The sequence below is a fragment of the Budorcas taxicolor genome, chromosome 15 (assembly GCF_023091745.1).
Source record: "Budorcas taxicolor isolate Tak-1 chromosome 15, Takin1.1, whole genome shotgun sequence".
Taxonomy (NCBI): Eukaryota; Metazoa; Chordata; class Mammalia; order Artiodactyla; family Bovidae; genus Budorcas; species Budorcas taxicolor.
In genome coordinates this window covers 73,809,526-73,830,653 of record NC_068924.1, presented here as the reverse complement: position 1 = coordinate 73,830,653, position 21,128 = coordinate 73,809,526, and the positions used below count along the sequence as shown (strand labels likewise).

General features: G+C 51.8%; 1 protein-coding gene across 1 annotated transcript; it reads right to left on the bottom strand.

The window, feature by feature from the left end:
• Positions 1 to 12,918: 12,918 nt before the first annotated feature.
• SLC35C1 (solute carrier family 35 member C1) lies at positions 12,919 to 20,414 on the bottom strand. Its single transcript, XM_052652679.1, has 3 exons — positions 20,246 to 20,414; positions 18,756 to 19,282; positions 12,919 to 14,833 (listed from the first exon to the last, which is right to left on the bottom strand). The coding sequence occupies exons 1-3, from the start codon at positions 20,341 to 20,343 to the stop codon at positions 14,274 to 14,276; spliced, it is 1,185 nt and encodes a 394-aa protein (XP_052508639.1). The 5' UTR covers positions 20,344 to 20,414; the 3' UTR covers positions 12,919 to 14,273.
• Between the last annotated feature and the right edge of the window lie 714 nt (positions 20,415 to 21,128).

The following is a 21,128-nucleotide window of genomic DNA, read 5'->3' as shown; positions in this document are numbered from 1 at the left end:
CTTATTCAAACTCATGCCCATCGAGTCAGTGATGCCATCCAACCATCTCATCTTCTGTCGTCTCTTTTTCTTGATGCTTTTCAACTGTGGTGTTCGAAAAGACTCTTGAGAGACTCTTGAGAAAAGACTCTTGCAAGGAGATCCGTCCAGTCCATCCTAAAGGAAATCAACCCTGAATATTCATTGGAAGGACTGATCCTGAAGCTGAAACTCTAATACTTTGGCCACCTGATGCGAAGAACTGACTCAGTGGAAAAGCCGCTGATGCTGGGAAAGATTGAAGGCAGGAGAAGGAGGAAGATAGTGAGAAGTTTTATAGTAGTTGTTCAAAGAGGGCATGATCAGCTTGTGGATATTCTTCCAAGGGGTCAGTGGTGAGGTAAGTAGGAGTCAGCATCATGTCCTACATTCAGGTCCAACTGGTCTGGGGTCTACATGCTTGTGGGCAGCAAACCATCCTTAATCGTTAACATCTCCCACCTAGAGGGGGTTTCAGGGAAAAGAGCTCAGTGATGCTGTTGTGTGTTGGGGGGCGTCCCTGGTGGTCAGACGGTAAACAAGCTGGCTGCCGTGCAGGAGACCTGGGTTCGATCCCTGGGTAGGGAAGATCACCTGGAGGAGGAAACGGCAACCCACTCCAGTATTCTTGCCTGGAAAATTCCATGGACAGAGGAACCTGGTGGGCTACAGTCCACGGGGTCGAAAAGAGTCACAAGACCGAGCCACTAACATGTACTTGTTGTGTGTATCTGTTGCTGGGGAAACAGGAGCTTGGCCCAAGGCTGCTCTTGACGGTTTGTTTCTCCCTGGTCTTGTGTCCCCTCCCTTCCCTAATTGAATCTGCCCATAACCTTATGATTATACAGTGGAGTGAGAAATAGATTTAAGGGCCTAGATCTGATAGACAGAGTGCCTGATGAACTATGGACGGAGGTTCGTGACATTGTATAGGAGACAGGGATCAAGACCATCCCCATGGAAAAGAAATGCAAAAAAGCAAAATGGCTATCTGGGGAGGCCTTTCAAATAGCTGTGAAAAGAAGAGAGGCGAAAAGCAAAGGAGAAAAGGAAAGATATAAGCATCTGAATGCAGAGTTCCAAAGAATAGCAAGAAGAGATAAGAAAGCCTTCTTCAGCGATCAATGCAAAGAAATAGAGGAAAAGAACAGAATGGGAAAGACTAGAGATCAATTAGAGATACCCAGGGAACATTTCATGCAAAGATGGGCTCCATAAAGGACAGAAATGGTCTGGACCTAACAGAAGCAGAAGATATTAAGAAGAGGTGGCAAGAATACATGGAAGAACTGTACAAAAAAAGATCTTCATGACCCATATAATCATGATGATGTGATCACTAATCTAGAGCCAGACATCTTGGAATGTGAAGTCAAGTGGGCCTTAGAAAGCATCACTACAAACAAAACTAGTGGAGGTGATGGAATTCCAGTTGAGCTATTTCAAATCCTGAAAGATGATCCTGTGAAAGTGCTGCACTCAATATGCCAGCAAATGTGGAAAACTCAGCAGTGGCCACAGGACTGGAAAAGGTCAGTTTTCATTCCAATCCCAAAGAAAGGCAATGCCAAAGAATGCTCAAACTACCGCACAATTGCATTCATCTCACATGCTAATAAAGTAATGCTCAAAATTCTCCAAGCCAGGCTTCAGCAATACGTGAACCATGAACTCCCTGATGTTCAAGCTGGTTTTAGAAAAGGCAGAGGAACCAGAGATCAAACTGCCAACATCTGCTGGATCATGGAAAAAGCAAGAGAGTTTCAGAAAAACATCTATTTCTGCTTTATTGACTATGCCAAGGCCTTGGACTGTGTGGATCACAATAAACTGTGGAAAATTCTGAAAGAGATGGGCATATCAGACCACCTGACCTGCCTCTTGAGAAATCTGTATGCAGGTCAGGAAGCAACAGTTAGAACTGGACATGGAACAACAGACTTGTTCCAAATAGGAAAAGGAGTACATCAAGTCTGTATATTGTCACCATGCTTATTTAACTTAAATGCAGAGTACATCATGAGAAACGCTGGACTGGAAGAAACACAAGCTGGAATCAAGATTGCCGGGAGAAATATCAATCACCTCAGATATGCAGATGACACCACCCTTATGGCAGAAAGTGAAGAGGAGCTAAAAAGCCTCTTGATGAAAGTGAAAGAGAGCGAAGAAGTTGGCTTAAAGCTCAACACTCAGAAAACAAAGATCATGGCATCTGGTCCCATCACTTCACGGGAAATAAATGGGGAAACAGTAGAAACAGTGTCAGACTTTATTTTGGGGGGCTCCAAAATCACTGCAGATGGTGACTGCAGCCATGAAATTAAAAGACGCTTACTCCTTGGAAGAAAAGTTATGACCAACCTAGATGGCATATTCAAAAGCAGAGACATTACTTTGCCGACTAAGGTCCGTCTAGTCAAGGCTATGGTTTTTCCTGTGGTCATGTATGGATGTGAGAGTTGGACTGTGAAGAAGGCTGAGCACCAAAGAATTGATGCTTTTGAACTGTGGTGTTGGAGAAGACTCTTGAGAGTCCCTTGGACTGCAAGGAGATCCAACCAGTCCATTCTGAAGGAGATCAGCCCTGGGATTTCTTTGGAAGGAATGATGCTAAAGCTGAAACTCCAGTACTTTGGCCACCTCATGCGAAGAGTTGACTGATTGGAAAAGACTCTGATGCTGGGAGGGATTGAGGGCAGGAGGAGAAGGGGACGACAGAGAATGAGATGGCTGGATGGCATCACCAACTCAATGGACGTGAGTCTGAGTGAACTCTGGGAGTTGGTGATGGACAGGGAGGCCTGGCGTGATGCATTCATGGGGTCGCAAAGAGTCGAACATGACTGAGCGACTGAACTAAACTGAACTGAAAGGAGAGCAGCTCATACATACCCTTTTCTGCAGAGTATGAAATTAGTGCTTGAAATCAGATAAGCAAAAGCAGGACCCATCCTTTGGGACTCACCACAGTGTTTAGTTTGAAATTATACTCTTCAACCAATGTTGAGGAAGTTTATAAGACATGATTTGATAAGAAACAAAACTGTAATTACTTTAAAACGAACTTGTTGAGGACAGTAATGTTCACAACATTATTCAATGTTTTCTTTATAAGACCCATGAGATAATTTTCCTTTGGACAGAGAATAGGATGAATTGAGGCTCTGTTAAGCCATGAATTTTGTAGTTGATCGTATGGCTTCCTTTGAGTTGGCTGCCCCATGGCTCAGCTAATTTTGAGGACCACGTAGAGCAAGTGTTTGGAATTTCTCAACATAAAATATATGTGGTCAATTGGTTCCAGGCTTCAGCTTATTATTTTTCATCCTTTATCCAAATCCTCTCTGATTTTCTTACTTACCTTGACTTTATCTTACTATATGTATTTTTGTAATCCACCTAGGGGAGTAAGATATAGTATAAACTCATGTATAAGCACATATCATCTAATTTGTAGTTAGGGCCACCTCATGTGCAGAGTTGACTCATTAGAAAGGACCCTGATGCTGGGAGGGACTGGGGGCAGGAGGAGACAGAGGATGAGATGGCTGGATGGCATCATGGACTTGATGGACGTGAGTCTGAGTGAACTCTGGGAGTTGGTGATGGACAGGGAGGCCTGGCGTGCTGCGATTCATGGGGTCGCAGAGAGTCGGACACGACTGTGACTGAACTGAACTGATTGGAACTCAGGGGAAGGTCTCAGAGGCTGAATGGAGGGTGTTTCCTGTAATCAGAGAAATTCAGAACACAGAGAGGCTTTATGCCCAGGAGCCCCACAGGGCCCTGCTCGGTGTCATCCTGACCATATTTTAGTGAGGCTTCTCCCTTTCCGCTGGACTCTGCTTGCCCCAGACCTGAGCAAGCACCGAAAGAGTAGAATGTGCCTCCCCTGTCAGCGTCTCCTGGGAATCAGCTGACCACAGCCAGGAGATTTTCTTACCAGATCCCACTTGTCATTTTCCACGGCTTGTTTGGCTTCCCTCCAAAGATCCTGCTTGCCTCCTCCTTTATCCTAGAAAAGAAAAACCTTTCTTGGCCTGATCTTGAGATGCTCACGGATTTCTGAGACGGGTGTGTTCTGTCTGTTGCAGTAGGCTTTCTTTCTAGTGAATGTCTCTTCCTAGCTACGTCCTGATTTGTTTTTATTGGACAATGTTTGCGCTGAGATCTGAGACGTGTGGAGGAGGGAAAAACAGTGTTATGGGTAAGGAAACAGCATATACAAAGGTCCGGAGGTGGGTGGGAGCATTGACCACTTACGACCCCATAGACTGTAGCCTACCAGGCTCCTCTGTCTATGGGATTTTCCAGGCAATAGTACTAGAGTGGATTGCCATTTCCTTCTCCAGGGGATCTTCCCAACCCAGGGCTCGAACCCGGGTCTTCAGCATTGTAGACAGACGCTTTACCATCTGAGCCACCAGGGAAGTAATCTGAAGAATTAAAGATTAGATGCTAAATAAATAAGCCCCTGGTCAAGGACCCAGGTTCCCTCTATGTTTCTGCTCACTTGTCCTCAGGTGTTAGCTGATTCCCTCAAGGCGGCAAAATAGCTACAGCAGCTCCACTCACCCTACAGAAGGCTTCCTCCTACTCCTTTGTAAGATGGAGGAAAGTCTTCAGGGAAGCTCCACCAGAAGACCTCCCTCAGGTCTCATCGGCCAGGATTGTATGCATGGCTTTGCCCTGGCCAATCTGATATAATTTAGATCAATCACGATTCACCCCTGGGGTCTGGAAGAGGCTGGCCTAGGGAAAGCAACAGGCCACCTGACACTTGAACAAAATGGGGGCTCTTTGGTCTAGGAGAGAGGGTTATGGGTGAACACCCAACAGTGGCTGCCATTTGCACCTTCTATTAACATGATTATAAGCCTTGAGGAATTTCTGGAGGAGGTAGATGGGATAGAATTCACTCTCTCAAAATAAACTGCAACCATATACAAACATTCCTTGCAGGAATAGAAGGCTTTGTGATGATTACTGTTCTGTGAACTATTCTTAGTATCTGCAGTAGCAACAGTGATCACAGAAACCCCCACAGGCCTGCTCCTGCATTTCTGCGCATTTCAAGAACAGAGTGAAGAGAGGCAATAAAATGTTTAAAAGACTGTAAGTGTTGTTTCTCCTTATGGCTGCTGGAAAATGCTGGAAACAGAGACTGATTCCCTGCAGGAAGTTTCTCTTCTGGGGAGGTAGCAAAAGAAGGGCATTTTCAGCTGGCACCTTCCAGAGCAACAGTCCCCATCAGCTCTGGTTCAGAGAGATCCTGCCACCTTTGCCAGCTGGTTCTGTGTCCTACGGCTCCCCTTGTGCTCAGCTGATAAAGAATCTACTTGCAAAGCGGGAGACCTGGTTTCAACCCCTGGGTCGGGAAGATCCCCTGGAGGAGGGAAAGGCTACCCACTCCGGCCTGAAGAATTCCATGGACTGTATAGTTCATGCGGTTGCAAAGAGTCAGACACAACTGAGCAAATTTCCTTTCACTTCTGTGTCCTACTTAAGTTTCCACAGGTATGACAAGGCCACCAAAGAAGGCAGATTCTGGGTCTTCCCTGGTGGGCCAGTGGGTAAGACTTCATGCTCTCAATGCAGGGGGCCTGGGTTCCATCCCTGGTTGGGAAACTAAGGTCTCACAGGCCAAAACTAAGAGTTCCCATGTCACAGTTAAAGATCTTGCATGCCGGGACTGGGAGCCAGTGAAGCCAAATAAATAAGTGAATATTTTTTAAAAAGGGAGAAGAAGAAGTTATATTCCACGAAAAAGGGCGTGAAATGGTGGCCCGAGGCTGAATCTGGTCGATGTACATGCCACACAGCCTACACAGTATTTTATAAACCTGAGTTACTGTTTAAACAAATCAGGAGATGGCATGTAGAGATTCAGATTTCCAGCTCCTCTTGCCAAAATAGAGGTTCTAGCAATATAGCCCCACATTCCCAAACAGCAAACATATAGACCCAGAGTCCTGGGTCCCCTGTGTGAAACTCTGTGGTGCATGCTAAGTCGCTCAGTCCTGTCCAACTCTTTGCAACCCTGTGGACTGTAGCCTACCAGGCTCCTCTGTCCACGGGGTTCCCCAGGCAAGAATACTGGAGTGGGTTGCCATGCCCTCCTCCAGGGGATCTTCCCGACCCAGGGATCAAGTCCACGTCTCTTGGGTCTCCTGCACTGACAGGCGAGTTCTTTACCACTCGCACCGCCTGGGAAGCCCCCCATTCCACCACAATCCCCATCCAGCTCGCCTCCCTCCCTTGTGTGACTGGCGGGCCTCATTGCTGTTTTTATCGGGAGTTCACCTCTGTGATAAATAGGGGTTCACCTTCCCTGTGATTGCAGTGGGAGGGAGAAGCAGAGACCCATTTAGCAGATGAAGGTGGTCCTGGCAGCTCCAGCTCCGGCCAGGGCAGCTCTTTCCCACCCAGCAGGCGGCTCTAGGCAGGTCTCAGAGCTGAATCCACAGGCCTGTGTGGCAGAAGGGACAAAATCCTGTAAATCTCTCTGCTGAGAGCTTCCACCTGACAGTCACAGCTGCTGTTCACATAGCAAACAACATGCTAAGTATGCAACCTGCATTACCCGATCCAGTCACTGCGTTGCCCTCTGGAGCAGGAATTTTTGTCATCCTTGCTCTGCATATTAGAAGCTCAGGGATATCAAGTCATATTGCCTATGGCTGCACAGCTGGGAAGTGGACAGGAAACTGAGTCTGCAGAGATGTTATCCTGCCCATGTAAAGATGCCCAGCCCACAGAGAGCAGAGCTGGGATTTCGACTTAGGTCCAATGGCCTAGAAGTTGAAAACTGATGGTCAGAGGGGCAAACTAGTTTTGGAAACTAGGAATTTGGGGCCCTTTGCTGGGTTCGCTGGCCCCCAGTCTGCTGTAGGTCCCACTAACCCTGTTGACTCCCACCCTGGCTTCTCCCGGTTGCCTGTTGCTCGCCTGGCCTCTGGAGAAGGCGACAACCTTCATGTTCTTTTCATGCCCCCTCACCTTCTCGCAGAGTCCAACTCAGGTGAATATGAGCTCTTGGTTCTAGGACAGAGCTGGACGTCTGTGATTGTCTCTGTTGACCCCATCCCACCAAGTTTCATGGGAGCTGGGAGCTGAGAGCTGAAATCAAGGAGGTATGGTTTGGGTGCAGGTTCAGCTCCATGACCACAATGCTATTAGGAAGCTCAAGCTTTGTTGGATTGATTGGGCTGGCTCCAGGATCTACTGGTTCACTGGGGGTGGTGGTTGAATTGACTCTACCGTTTTGAGTCATTTCTTTCTATTTGAGATTCCATGTAAAGTGGCCCTGCTTTAAATCAGGGTTTGTTAAAGGGTATGTCAGGTGTGGGTCCTCAGGGTCTCATTTTCCTTTCTGGGGGTAGGGGGCAGGACAACCTGGGTCTACATGAGCAGGTATCAGGGCAAGAGTTTGGGATCAGGCTGGATGGGGCTGGTGGTTACACAGAGCAACCAGAAAGTCCAGGAGACAAGGGAGGGTGGAGGTTCGGGAGCCGAGTCCAATTTGGTACAGGGGAAGGAGGAAAGCCATGGAGAGAGGAGAGGCTAGAAGCAGACCAGGGATCACAGTGCAGAGTGGAAAGAAGATAGGGGGGTTGCTTGGAGGTTTAGAACCAGACAGGTGCCCAGGAGCATGCTCTGACAGATGCTATTGGATGAGAAATTCAATTCAAGCCCCAGATGGGCTACGTCATCCCATTGTTCTAGGCATGGGTGCTTAAGGCTTAGGACAGGACCATGTTAACCACAAAACAGAAAAGGAGATCTAAGCCAGCTAAAATACTTCTGGCTACAAAGGGAAAGCCTACTGAAAGAGGCTTAAATTGTGCCTGAGTTTCTTAATTCCAACACTCAGTGATGTCACCAAGGACCCAGGTTCTCTCCATCTTTCCACTCTGACGGTGTGTAGGCTAGACTTCCTAAAAATGACTCTTCTCATGATTCCAAATGGCTGCCAGAGCTCCAGCCATCTTGCTGAGGATCCCTCAAGAGCCAGAGCAGGAACATTCCTGTTTTGTGTCTCTTTTGAAGAGTTAGGAAAGTTTCCGAATAGTGGACTAGCCACTAGTAGACTTTTCACGTCTTCTTAGTCAATTCCACTTTAACTAATAACAGACCAGGAGACTGGGATTACCATGATTCATGTTTACTCATCAAGATTTAGTGCCTTCTTTACCCTCTGCAAGTCTCAGGAGAAAAAGGATCAAAGTTATGGCAATGGCAGCAAAGACAAAGAAGCAGGGATTGGTACTGGGTCCACAAAAATACTGTATGTGCCACAGAGTGTTCTCATGTTCTCTGCTGAAGTCTTAGGGGCCCCATTAGCAGGGTAACATGCAGAAGGCCCCCTACCCCCTTGTGAGCATAGTGGACCATAGTGTTAGTTGCTCAGTGATGTCCGGCTCTGTGACTCCATGGACTGTAGCCTGCCGGGCTCCTCTGTCCACGGAATTCTCCAGGCAAAAATACTAGAGTGGGTTGCCATGCCCTGCTCCAGGGGATCTTCCCGACGCAGGGATTAAACCCAGGTCTCCCACATTGCGGGCAGATTCTTTACTGTTTGAGCATAACTAAACCTAAATTGCACCCTCGGTATGTAAATGTGTGAAACTGAGGCTGCCCTGGAGTGGAGACTGGGGGGCCCACTTGGTTCTCCCTTCTGCTTTAAGGGGGCTCCCCAAATTTCCTAGATGAACTGATCTAATCTAGCCTCCTTCCCCCTGTTTTATAGGCAAGGAAACTAAGTTATGGAGGGTCGGGGATTAGATGACTTTGGACACAGAACTAAAGACCAGGGTATCTCAAAAGCAGTGGAAAGATGATCTTGCCTCACAGAGTACCTGGAATGCAGATGTAAAGAGACTAGTTCAGGCCTTGCATATAGTGCTCTCAATAAGGACTAGGGGAATGAAAAGTGAGGTAAGGCAGGGACCCTGTGGATGGTGACCTGGGGAGGAAGCAGAGAGAGGCTCGCTAGCTGGATGGAAAATCATATAACCCTCTGGGGCTACAGAGCAGCCTGGGAGCCAGACTGCAGACCAGGTAGAAGTGCAGCTGCCCCTACCCAGCCCCCACCCTCACCCCACAGGCTCCTTCCAAATCCTTCCACCTGCCTGGGGCTCCTCTGAGACTATTTCCTCCTTCCCAAGCCAGTCTGTACCTGGACAGAAAGCTGATGGTGAATGGGAGTCACAGAAGTAGACAAAAGCCACCCACATGAGAACAAGCAGGCCATCTATTCTGAGCTTGCTATGGCAGCGGAGGCAGCCACCATCACTTGTAGCATGGCAAAGATTCAAAGGCAGGCAGAGGAGTGGGAAGGCTTTCTAGAGAAAGGGAATGCTTCAGGAAGCTATTAAACGGATCAGAGAGGTGGAGGTGGGCTCATTAGAAGCGGGAGGGGGTCCTGTGTGATTGCTTGGTCCTTAGTTGGAAGCAGGGCGTGGGTATCAAAAATAGGGAAACAGGCTGTCATTGTCCAAATCCTGACTCTTCTGGGCTCATGTCACTGGAGGTACCGGTTTAGCTTCCAGGGCTGACTGCTGCCAAAGCTGTGGGTCAGAGTTCTCTTGTCATATATGGTTTGGCTCAGGTCCCTCTGTGTTTTCAGTCTCATTGTACAGAGAGGTCACCCAGCTCTGGGATTTGGGGCAGGATACTAACTTCTCTGGGCCTCGGTTCCCTCATCTGTGAAAGGGGGCTGTTAATAGTACCAGCTGCAGGGGCTTCCCTGGTGTCCTGGTTAAGACTTCGCCTTTCAACACAGAAGGTGTGGGTCTGACCCCTGGTTGGGGAGCTAAGATCCTATATGCCTCCCGACCAAAAAAAAAAAAGTTCCACATCTTAAAAAAGGAAAAACAAAACAGCACCTATTGCAGATGTTAATCTGGGTCAACGGGTGTCAGATGTTAACGGGTAATATGCTTAGATTAGCACCCGGCATGTGGTGAGCATCTAACAAATACTAGCAATAATGATCGTCACGGTGACTGTCATTACTTTTAAAAAATGGCGATCGATGATGCTTAGCAGAAAGGGCACTGGCTTGAGAGAAGGGGGTCTGGGTGCTGCCCCGTCGCACTGCAGCTTTGGGCAAGTCAGTCACACGTTCTGAGCCTCAGGCTTGTCTGTGAGATCTGGGGCTCATTCAGACTTGCTCCCAGCTCTACAGCTGTACACTCCCCACCAGGCCTCAGCGATACCCTGCAGTCCCCCCGCCCCCCGCCCCGCCCCCCGCCCCGCCCCGCTAGTCACCGCCCCCTCCCCCCTTCCCCCCTCCCCCAGCCTCCCTTCATCTGAGCTCCCAGCACACCTGGGCCAGCTGCTTCAGTGCAGCTGGCTCGGGTGTCCCCGCTTTAGCTGGTTCCAGGTCCTAAATTTAGCCCTCTCACAGGAGCCAAGGTTTGCGGTGGGGGCAGGGCCTATGTCCAGTGAGGCAGCTATGGGATCTTCAGATGAGGGGCCAGGAGGACTGAGTACCACACTTTAGTTTGTCCTTAGTGTCTCAGGCTTATCATGTGACCCTATGGAGACCTCAGTTTTCTCATCTAGTAACCAAATTTCATGTATGTCAACTCCTTAAATCATCATGTTATCTCCTTTCAGTCACTCAGTCGTATCCGACTCTTTGCGACCCCATGGACTGCAGCACCCCAAGCTGCCCTGCTGCTGCTGCTAAGTCGCTTCAGTTGTGTCCGACTCTGTGCGACCCCACAGATGACAGCCCACCAGGTTTCCCCATCCCTGGGATTCTCCAGGCAAGAACACTGGAGTGGGCTGCCATTTCCTTCTCCAGTGCATGAAAGTGAAAAGTGAAAGGGAAGTCGCTCAGTGCCCGACTCCTAGCAACCCCATGGACTGCAGCCTACCAGGCTCCTCTGTCCATGGGATTTTCCAGGTTATGAGTACTGGAGGGGATTGCCATTGCCTTCTCCGGATAAGAACAATAACTCACTGTATTTTCAGAACAATGCTGAGCATCGATTCACAACCATTTCGTGTGGCAGGATGGACAAGGATTATCCCCATATCTCAAGAAAAGTGAGGCCTGGAAAAGGTTAGGAGACTTGTCTGAGGCCCCCTAACTTCTAAGAAGTGGAACCCAGGTCTCCAGACTTCCGATCAAGTAAGTGCCCTGCAAAAACAGAAGTAAAGAGTGATACAGTCTGGAAAAGTGTGTGTCAGTGTTGAATCAGCTTCCTGTTCCTAAATTTTCCATTTCATCCACCATTCTTCTTTCTGTTTTTTTCCTGGGCAGCTTGACTTCCACATCTCTGCCTTTTTGTACCAAACTATTTTATGCTTGTTTTTTGGAGGCATATTAAAAATTTTTTTTTGTTGTTTTTTTCCAAGTTGTATTCCCACTATTTCAGGGTATCTTTGTTGATGTCAGATGTGTATATATGACATGTATATGGTTCTCTTTAAGCCTTCCTGGCCTTTTCTTGGAGGAAATTTTGGAGATAAACTCCTTGATATGTACATTATCCCCTTAGCAACCTGTTACCACTGGAATCAAAGGGAAAAGTGATCTTATTTTTATGTTATAAACAAGATACTTTGTTTAAAAGAAAGGTATGGAGGGGAACCAAAGAGAAGGGGAACTGTGAACTTGCCAGGGAAGGCACACTTCCTTTGCTTCTTGCAGGGGAAACATTCCTGGGGATGGCCCTGGCTCCTTTAAATACCATAGAGACGAGCTGGGGGCGCGGTGGTGCTGACTGTGGGAATCTGGGATGCTGGAAGGCTGGCTCTGGTTGTTCCCTGGGCTTCATGTGCATCAGAACTGGGGTGTTCTGCTGCATGTGGGCGCGAATCCATCCTCAGACACCGTACATCTTTGTGCTTTTCTGTGTGGAGGTCTTGGACAGTAGGCTGTTGGGTTGTGTCCTGTGAATTGAGGCTGCCTGAATTTTTTTCAAACTATTTAGATTTTTCTTGAATCTTGTTCAAGAAAGGGCTCATAACATGAAGAATGTTGTCTCAATCTTCTGACTATACAGAGGGTGCAGAAACGATTATGTCCCTTCTCTGTTTAAGGGACCTGGTGATGGCTTTAAAATTGATTAGAATCAAGACCAGACAGACCACTGCATTCAAGGCTGTTCACACCATGACCCACTCTCCTTTTCTATACACCCCTCTCGCCAAACAAAACCTCTTACCACTCCCCATGTACTCTTTCCTCAGCTTAATCTTGTTTCCTGGTCAGTCTACCCCTGCTCCTGGAGCCCCTGCTTGCCCAGGAATATTCAAAAACCCTGGCCCTTGTGAAGACGTGGTCTCTCTATCTTCTGAGATCTCAGAGCAATACTGCATTTGTTACGGGAGCCTTAACGTGTGTTTATAGTCTTGTCCCTTGAAGCAGATTGGGGTCCTCATACCAGTATGTCCTACCACCAGTGCCTGGCATGCAGTAGGTGCTCAAAAAATGCTGGGTATACTTAAGGGCACTGTGGTTAAGTAGCTGTGCTCGGAAGGCAGAGACTCTGTCTGATTCCTACTGCTGCCTCTTTCTTCCTATGCTCCTTCCTGAGCTTCAGTGTCCTCATCTGTAAAATGGGTGAATGACTGATGGCGCCCACCTCAAGGCGTGTTGGGGAGGGCTGTGGAAATGAACGATGGAACAGAGCACTCAGCAGTGTCTTGCCTCCGGCAAGTACCCAGAAAGTGGCAACAATTACCAAATAGGAAACTTGAGGTCTGGAAGCAGCTTTGGTCTTTGGATCAACCCCTGGCCTGGAGGGAGAACAGGTTCTGAGAAAGACTGTTGTGCTAGAACCCAGGCTTGCAGATGGCAGGGTTGGGCCTTAGTTCACAGGTCCCATCCAGACCCTGCCTGTCCCTTCTCACTGCACACACACAAGATGTTTTAGTTAAATTTTTAATTAAATCGCACACAATTCAGGGCATCAAAGTCCCACCAACTTCATTAGAAACCACCTGGGAGGGTGGAGGGACAGGAAGAGAGGGGAGGTGAGAAGACCCACTCTCCCCAGCCATTTGCTACAGGGACAGAAAACATCAGGAGTTACCCCCCAAAAGCTGGGTGGAATGAAACACCCAAAAGAAGGGACAGGAGTCACGAAAGCCACCTGAGGCCTGGAAGGTGGGGATGAATGGAAGAGAAGATTCTTTCAGCCTTAAACTCAGGGATGTTTGCAATTGTTAGCTGAATGCTTTCATCTAGATCAGGTTACCACCCCAGCCCCACAGGAACTGTATCTTGAGGGGGCCTGGCACAGCTGAGGTAGAAAGCTCTGAGCTGGCCCTTGCTCCCTCAGCACCTCCTGGGGAGGCACAGTTCCCAGAAGCCAAAGTGGCTCCCTGGCTCCACTTCTGGGAGGCTGTTCCCTGAGCCAGGTAGCTGTGCCAGGTGGCAGCTGCCCCTTAGGGGCAGGGGAACGAGGTGGGGAAAACTGGTGTTGGGGACTGGGGGAGAGCGTCACTGAGCCTGCTGAGCCTGTGAAGGACGTACCATGTTCAAACAGTGGAAACATGGGGTGCAGACGGGGGGACAGGGAGCTCTCCCATGATGCAGCCCATTCCCAGGCCATTTTCCAGCAGCCCTTGCAGGTGCCAGGACCAGGCTTGGGTACTGCCTACCTTTCATCCCCTTTCATGGGACCTGCTGGTCTCACCACAGAGAAGAAGGAACATTTGCCCATTTACTCCCTCAGCCCAGCCCATGCTCTCTTCCAAAAGAAGGTTGGTTTGGGGTGGGGGTGTGGGTCAAAGCTATGCTACCTGCCCGGGACACAAAGAGGTGAGGTTTCTCAAACCCTAAGCGTCTGGTGGGGTGGTCACAGCCCCATCTCCCCTGAGTGTAAGTGAAGACTGGCTGGCTTTGCCAACGCTGTCCCTTCAAGGTTGTGGCCTGTTCGCAACATCAAAGGTCGTGTGGAGGTAGAAGGCCCTGGAAGGGGGCACAGTCTCTGGCACGTGCCCTTGTCCTGCTCCCTGCAAGCTGGTGCTCCTCCAGAGAACCTAACTGGCTCTTCTCACGGGGGCGTCCCTCCTCCCTATGGGAGGACAAAACCCTGGAACTAGGAAAGGGGGTTGAGACGGGTTTGGCAACTTTCTGACGACACTGGGAAACACTGGCGGTTTCATTTCAACCACCAGATTCCCGTCACGTCTGTAAGGCCACAGTCTCCGGGTCCAGAGAGACACCTTCATTGCATTCAGGGGCATGCTCCCCGGGGGCTGGGCCGTGCCTGGGTCTCTGGAGAAGCTCACACCTCCATGTTGCTCTTCTCGTTCTCCCTGGGGTGGGGCTCCTCCTGTGTCTTCTTCATCTCCTGGCCCCTGACCCAGGTATAAGCAGAAGAGCCCCCCAGCACCATCATGTTGCTCGTCCACCAGAGAAAGCTCTTGGCCTCCTCGTAGTAGAGGACGGCCAGCACCGTCTGGGCACAGGCTTTGGCTGTACCGGACACGTTGTGGGTCAGGGGACTGGTGAACTTGATCTGCAGTCCTGTCACGTAGCCGATGGCGAAGCCAAACAGGCCGCCCAGTGTCATCATACCCCAGAAGTGGGCGCTGCCCAGCTGGGGGAAGGTGAAGAGGGCCCGGAGCTCCCCCAGCACCAGGAGCAGGGGCAGGAAGAGGACGCAGGCGTTGACGTTGTTGTAGAAGGTCAGACGCCAGATGCTGCCGTCCACCGCCGGGAGCACCTTCTTGGTGTAGATGGCGTTGAGCGAGACGCAGAGGCTGGCGAGCACACCGAAGAGGGTCCCCGTCCAAGACAGGGTGCCCTCCGCGCCTTCCTGGTCCACTCCGAGCCAGAAGCCACCTGTAGCGGGGAGAGGGGAATGAGCATGGGGAGGAGGAAGGACAGAGAAGTTTGCCACCCAAGTTCACAGACTGTGTCATGCTGATCTCACCATTCCATCCCCCCGCCCTTCCTGCAAGAAAGGTGTGCAAAGTCTCCACTATGTGCAAAGTACCGCACAAGGGCTGGGGGAGTCAGTCCAGGATAGGAACCCTTCCTCATGGGGCTCGCATTCCGGCAGAGGAGAGAGCCATTAAAATGACTCCTTTCCCAATTACTTCTTCAATTGCAATTGTACTGAGGTCCATAAAACAGGACAGGGTGCCGTGAACAGCCCTGTAACTGGATGACTGGGCTGGCCTGGGGCCCCCTCAAAAGCAACGTGTGAAATGGGTTCTGCAGGTTGAGTGTGGCTACAGCACTCAGTGGTGGAGGTGACCCTGGGCGAGTGACTTGAGGTCTCAGAGCCTCACTCAGCCTCCCCGTCTGTGAGCTGGGAGTCTACCTTGCTGAGCAGCACTTATGGCCCGAGGTCTTTGGGGCTGCTTACTCTTTCTGAGACTATCATTTTGTGACACCTCCTACCCATGGAGCCTCCTCGGCACCCCACTGCCCACCCTCAGCTTGGCATGCTGGGCTCCCCAGGCCCTCGAACCCCATCTCCGTGCCACGATCACCCTGAGTGGCCACCCTCATCTCCCTGCTTCTCACACCAGGGTTCAGCACCCTTGATCATTTTCTGAACCAGAAATGCCCTCCTTCTTGGGACATTCCACTCATTCTTTAAGGTCAAAGCCAGCCTCTCCAGGGCTGAAGACTCTCCTGGTACCCCCCAGCACCCAGACCTCTTCCTGGCTTCCTCCTGCCTATGCTTTCCTTCAAGACCCTTGCCTGCCCTGGGCTGCTAGGCACCTGCCCATGGGGACAGTACAGTCTCTCTAGCTTAGACTCCACTTTCCCAGAAGGCAGGGGCCGAAATCTTATACGCGTTGTATCTCCCGCCACATGGTTTTGGTGTCAGAGATCTGGACTCCGATCGGGCTCTGTCATTTAAAGGCTGGGTGGCCCGTGGAAAGTCTACTTAAATTCTCTGAGCTCCCATGTCCTTCTGCTGTAGACATCTGGGTTCACGTTCTTGACCTTCCCACTCCGATCAATCTACTCTCTACCTTGCAGCCAGCATGATCTTCCTACAGAACAGATCTGCTCGGGGCCTGTCCTGGCTTAAAGCCTCTCTGGGCATCTCCACAGCCCTCAGGAAACAGTCCGGGATCACTTAACTTGGGCAGCCTCACGGGCACAGCCTGCTCTGGCCCAGCCATGAAGAAATGCGTGTTTTTTCTTCTGCCTAGAACGTTCTCTCCTCACTCCTTCCTTACTCCATCTAGTACTTCCTCTGGAACGCAGGCTTAGAACCCTCCCTCCCGGGTCTTCTCTCTCCCCGTCTCCACCCCTGCCAGGGTTTCTGCAGCACCTTTTATGTCCGAGTCACGGCATAACTCCCTGACTGCTAGGCAAGCGTCTCCACCCCTGCCAGGGTTTCTGCAGCACCTTTTATGTCCGAGTCACGGCATAACTCCCTGACTGCTAGGCAAGCGTAGGAGCTGCGTCTACCTTTTCAGAATCTGCATCCCCAGAGCTCTTGGCGCATGCTTGGCCAGTGAGTAATATCTGCTGAGTGAATGCACATAGGTTGTTCTGGAGGTGGTCTTGAGGATCAGAGGAGACAAGACTGGGCTGTAAGCACGTGGGCAGTGTTCTCTTTCTCAGCAGAACCTTTGCAAACAGGTACCCCCAGCCTGGTTCTGGGGGCATAGCCAGAGGGCCCCCAGCCCTCCTGCTGGTTACCTTTTGAGTCCAGAAGAGGGACTGCCCCTTTTAAAATTCCAGACCCTAGAGGGAATCTCAGCCAAGAGGGAGCAATGAATGATATAGTCCAAGGAAGGGAGGGGGAGGGCACAAGGATGGGAGGAGGAGGGGGCCTGGAGAGTCCCCTGAGACCCAGGTTCCCTCACAAGGAGGACGGGGGTGGGGTGGGGTGGAGGGGGTGGGGGGTGGGGCAACACTGCAGAGAGGAGGCCCAGGCGCTGGGCCAGCAGACAGCACTACCTCCTGGGCGCCTGTCCCGCAGCAGACGTGAATGCACTTTCCCAGAAGCTGTCTCACCATCCACTACACTGATTGCTGATTACTTTTCGGACTTGAGCCTAGTTTCCCTAAAGACTTCACCAGCCTGCATGTAAATTAGCCAATCAGGAAGTCCCTCTCTTTCCCCTCACACCCCCCAACTCCATAAGGTCAGTGGGGCTGAAGTGGAGATCCCTGGGGCATTTGTCTAAGTGAGGCCTGGGAGTCCATACCAACTCCCTGGGGGAGGAAATGGGAGCTGCTGAGACAGAGCTGCCAGGGGTCTCGGCAGCTGCCCTCACTCCAACCTCTGCCCTTCTCTCTCCCACCTTGAACTGAGACTGGGCAGGCCTAGGTCCACAGTGGCTCAACGAGGAAAATATTTTCTAGGACAGGTGGCATGGGATGGGCCCCTCCCCACCACTGGTGCAACTCAGCCTGGGGACTCAGATGCTAACCAAGACGATGTAGGTCAACCAAGATGAAGTCTGCAGAACCAGGAAGAACCTGAACAGGTTCAAAGAAAGATTATGTTCCTGGAAGACTGAGCCTCAGGAGGACTCTGAGGGGGTGGGAAGCTGGGGGTGCTCCTACCTAACGGGCTGCAATGAAACACTTTGTGATGATGGTAATGATCTACCCTCTGTGTCGTTCAGTACAACAGCCACTGGCCACACGTGGTGACTGAGCACTTGAAATGCAGCTACAGAATCAGCTCACAACTGAGTAACTGAACTTTAAAAATTTCACTGAATTTGAATGGAAATAGACACATGTGGTCAGTGGTTACTGAACTAGATGGCACAGTTCTAACCTCTAGGGCAGGGTCCCCAACCTCCAGGCCGTGGACCAGTATGTCCTGTCAGATCAACGGTAGCGTTAGATTAGAAATAAAATGTGCAATAAATGTAATGGGCATGAATTATCCTGAAACCATCCCCCCACTCACAAGTCCGTGGAAAAACTGTCTTCCACGAAACTGGTCCCTGGCGCCGTAAAGGCTGGGGGCTGCTGCTCTAGGGGAGAAGAACAGAGCGGAGTGATTAGAAATACAGGCCTGGGGGGCCAGCCAGTTTGAGAATCCATCCCAGGCTGGATACTTCCTAGCTGTGGGGCCTTGGAAGTGACTTAACCTGTCTGGTGTCAGTTTCCTTGTGTGTATGTGGTCGGTCATGGTGATGATAATACCATTCAGGGAACCTCTGGGGAACATAGGAGATGCTGTATGCAAATGATCAACACAATGTCCCCATTAATAATTTTTATTTTCTGAGGGTCAAGTCTGGGAAGACAGCTAAGTAATCTCAAAGCATATCTCTTGCCACCGTCTCAGGCATTATTGTAAGCCTGCAAGGTCAGAGGATGATGGCACACATATATTTATTAAAAGATGCAATGTCCTCTAGAAAGAGCACTGGATGAGAAGTCAGGACACTCGAACTCTTGAGAAGCAATAGAGTACAGTGGTCAAGTGTAAGGAGCCAGATTACTTCAGATCAGATCTCATCTCTACCACTTACTAGCTATGTGATCTTTGACAAATCACTTCACCTCTCTGTGCCTTGGTTTTCCCTGTGTGAAGTATAGATTGTAATCCCATCTTGTTTGAAGGACCCTGATTAGGCCCCTAGCTTGCTGGGTGACCTCCAGAAAGTTACTTGCCCTCTCTGGACCCCAGGCTCTTCTTCATATGATGGTCAAAACAAGGGAGCCGGGGCAGATAAAGCCCAAAGATGTTTGACAGGGTTGTTCTTTAGGGTTTCAGCTCCCATCCTCCCCCAATCCCTACTCCCTGTGTCCCTGGCTGGCCACTCACCGATGATGACGCTGCAGGTGAGCAGGGCATAGAAGGAGGTGGTTTGCTTGAGCAGCAGGTAGGAGAGCAGCACATTGAAGACGGTGGTGAGCGAGCGACCCACGTTGTAGAAGGCCACACCCACATACTTGAGGCAGAGGTTATTGAAGGTGATCATGCCAATGAAGACCACCGACAGGGGCAGGACGCTGCGGGCCACCTTGAGGTCCAGATGCAGGGTGGGGAAGTCCACGGTACCAGGGCAGCAGGTGGCCAGGGAGCTGAGGCCCCTGCACAGCAGCACAGTCACCAGGCACTGGTAGAAGGTGACGAAGATGGGGGTGTCCAGCCGCAGGGAGGGGCTATCCAGCAGGTACTTGTTAAGGAACACCATGGAGATGGACGTGACCCAGTAGAGAGAGACGACCAGGGCGATCTGCAGTGCCCGCAGCACAAAGGGCTTCTCCTGGCTGGCCTCTGCCTCTCCGGGGGGGTCGGAAGTCCCCATCAGTGCCATGTGCAGGATTTTTGACCGCTTCAGAGAGGCCCTGTTCATGGTAGCAGAGGAGCTGGGTCAGCTCACAGCCAGACTGATTTCCTGGAGTACAGGGCAGCGAGCTCACATCTGCTTTCTGCAAGCTGAAGTCCTCAACTGTCACATGGCGGGTGGCCTGGAGGCCTCCCACTCTTCTCTCAGATGGAGAGTTCTGATTTGGGGTGAGCTCCACCACCTGCTCCCACCCTCAGGGGGCTCATCAGACACGATAGGGGAAAGGTGCCGGATAGGCTAAGGCTGGACGGAAATGACAAGTTAGGGCAGAAGGGGCTGGAACCGAGCAGGCAGGAAACCAGCGGGAAGTGAAGGAGGGCAGGAATGGAAGGAGAAAGAGGGAGCAAGAGAAACGCAGGGCGAGGGGGCTTCAAAAGGGCGGGGGACAGCGTGAGGAAGAGGTGCAGAGAGAAACAGGCATGGGCTGCTATGGGAGAGAAAAGGTTTGCAGGGCGAGAAGGGGGAGGCATGCAAGGAGCTGAAAGGAGGGTGTGCGGGGGAGTTTGGAAAGAGGGTGCAGGCGAGGTCAGGGGCGCTCAGGGCCCGGGTCTTCTGGACCCGCAGTGGACTGGACCGGTACAAGCCCACAGCGCGCGGTCTTCCCAGGTTCCAGGCTTCCACTCGGCCCCGAAGCCTCCAGACATCCGAGGCCCCTCCCCCGGGAGAGGCGGGACCAGGACTCATTTCCTGACACGCCCCCAACACCCTCCTTAAAGAGCCAGCGCGCAGATATCTCCCTTAAAGCCACAGCCTCGGAGAATTGGCCTTCCGAGTCTGGCTCGCGGCGGCCCCTGGCAGCCCGTGGGCGCTGCCCGCCCGCAGCTGGTGGTGCTGGGTGTTGGATCTCGGTAGCCGCGGAAGGGTCCTGTGGGTGCTAGAGCCTCGGCCCCCTTCCAGCAAGCCCTCCCTCCCTGCTCCATCTCCTCGAGAGGCTTAACTCCCTCCGACTCAGCTCACTTACAGGGCCATGTTGTCCCTCATCCGGGCAGGACCGCGTCCCCGGAGCCCTGGCGCCACCCCGAGTTCCCCGGGGTCCAGAGAACCGTGGCCTCGCCGCATCCCTCCACCTAGCCGCGCTCACACTTCCGAAACCTTGTTGCAATGGCCTCCTTCTCCCTACTTTTACAGCCCTCAGCCCTCTCCCGAGCCTGAAACCTACCCCCCAGCAACGCCCCCACCCCAGATTCGAGGCCCTCCGGGTGGCCCGATCCAACCCTCAAGGCATTACCCCACTCCCCCTCCCCGAAAGCCCCCCCACCCTGCCCAGGCCGGACCCAGCCGCAAGCTCCTGGCCCAGGGCTGGCTGTCCCTAGCCGGGAGGCGACCCCGGCGCTCACCTCCTCTGCGCTGGCCGCCTGCCCACGCCGCCTGGCGCTGCACCTGCCGCGCCGCGCCCAGGGCCGGGCCCGCGGGAGATTACTTCCTGCTCCCAGCCCCTGGCGTGGGCGCCGTGCCAGCCTCGCCAGCCAGCTCCCCACGTGGAATTGGGTCGGCCGCAGGGCGACCCAGGCCGCAGCCTAATCTTGGCTGCGAGTTATCCCGCCGGTCGTGGGAGCAGGTCCCCTTCTCTTTCCAAGGCCACCCCAGACCCGGGTATCCCGCCCGGGATCCCCCACCACTCCAGTTACCGCGGCTTGCAGGTCCCAGTACCCCGCTGCATTCGCCCGGCTGCCGGCCTGTGCTTCCAGAAATGTGTTGGGGGAACAGCCGAGATTCTTCCCGCCGTCAGTCCGGCGGTTAGTGGAGGGTCCCCCTCCCCCTCCCAGGGACGGGGCCTGGGAAGTGGTCGCCAGCCTGGGCCATCACTCACCAGGCAGCCGGGAGGACCGACTTTTTCCTGGTTC

Coding starts and splice junctions, on each gene's coding strand:
- SLC35C1 (XM_052652679.1), bottom strand. CDS start 20,343: ATGCGGCGAGGCCACGGTTCTCTGGACCCCGGGGAACTCGGGGTGGCG. Junction 19,283..20,245: donor ATGAGGGACAACATGGCCCT/GTAAGTGAGCTG, acceptor TACCATGAACAG/GGCCTCTCTGAAGCGGTCAA. Junction 14,834..18,755: donor CACCTGCAGCGTCATCATCG/GTGAGTGGCCAG, acceptor TCCCCGCTACAG/GTGGCTTCTGGCTCGGAGTG.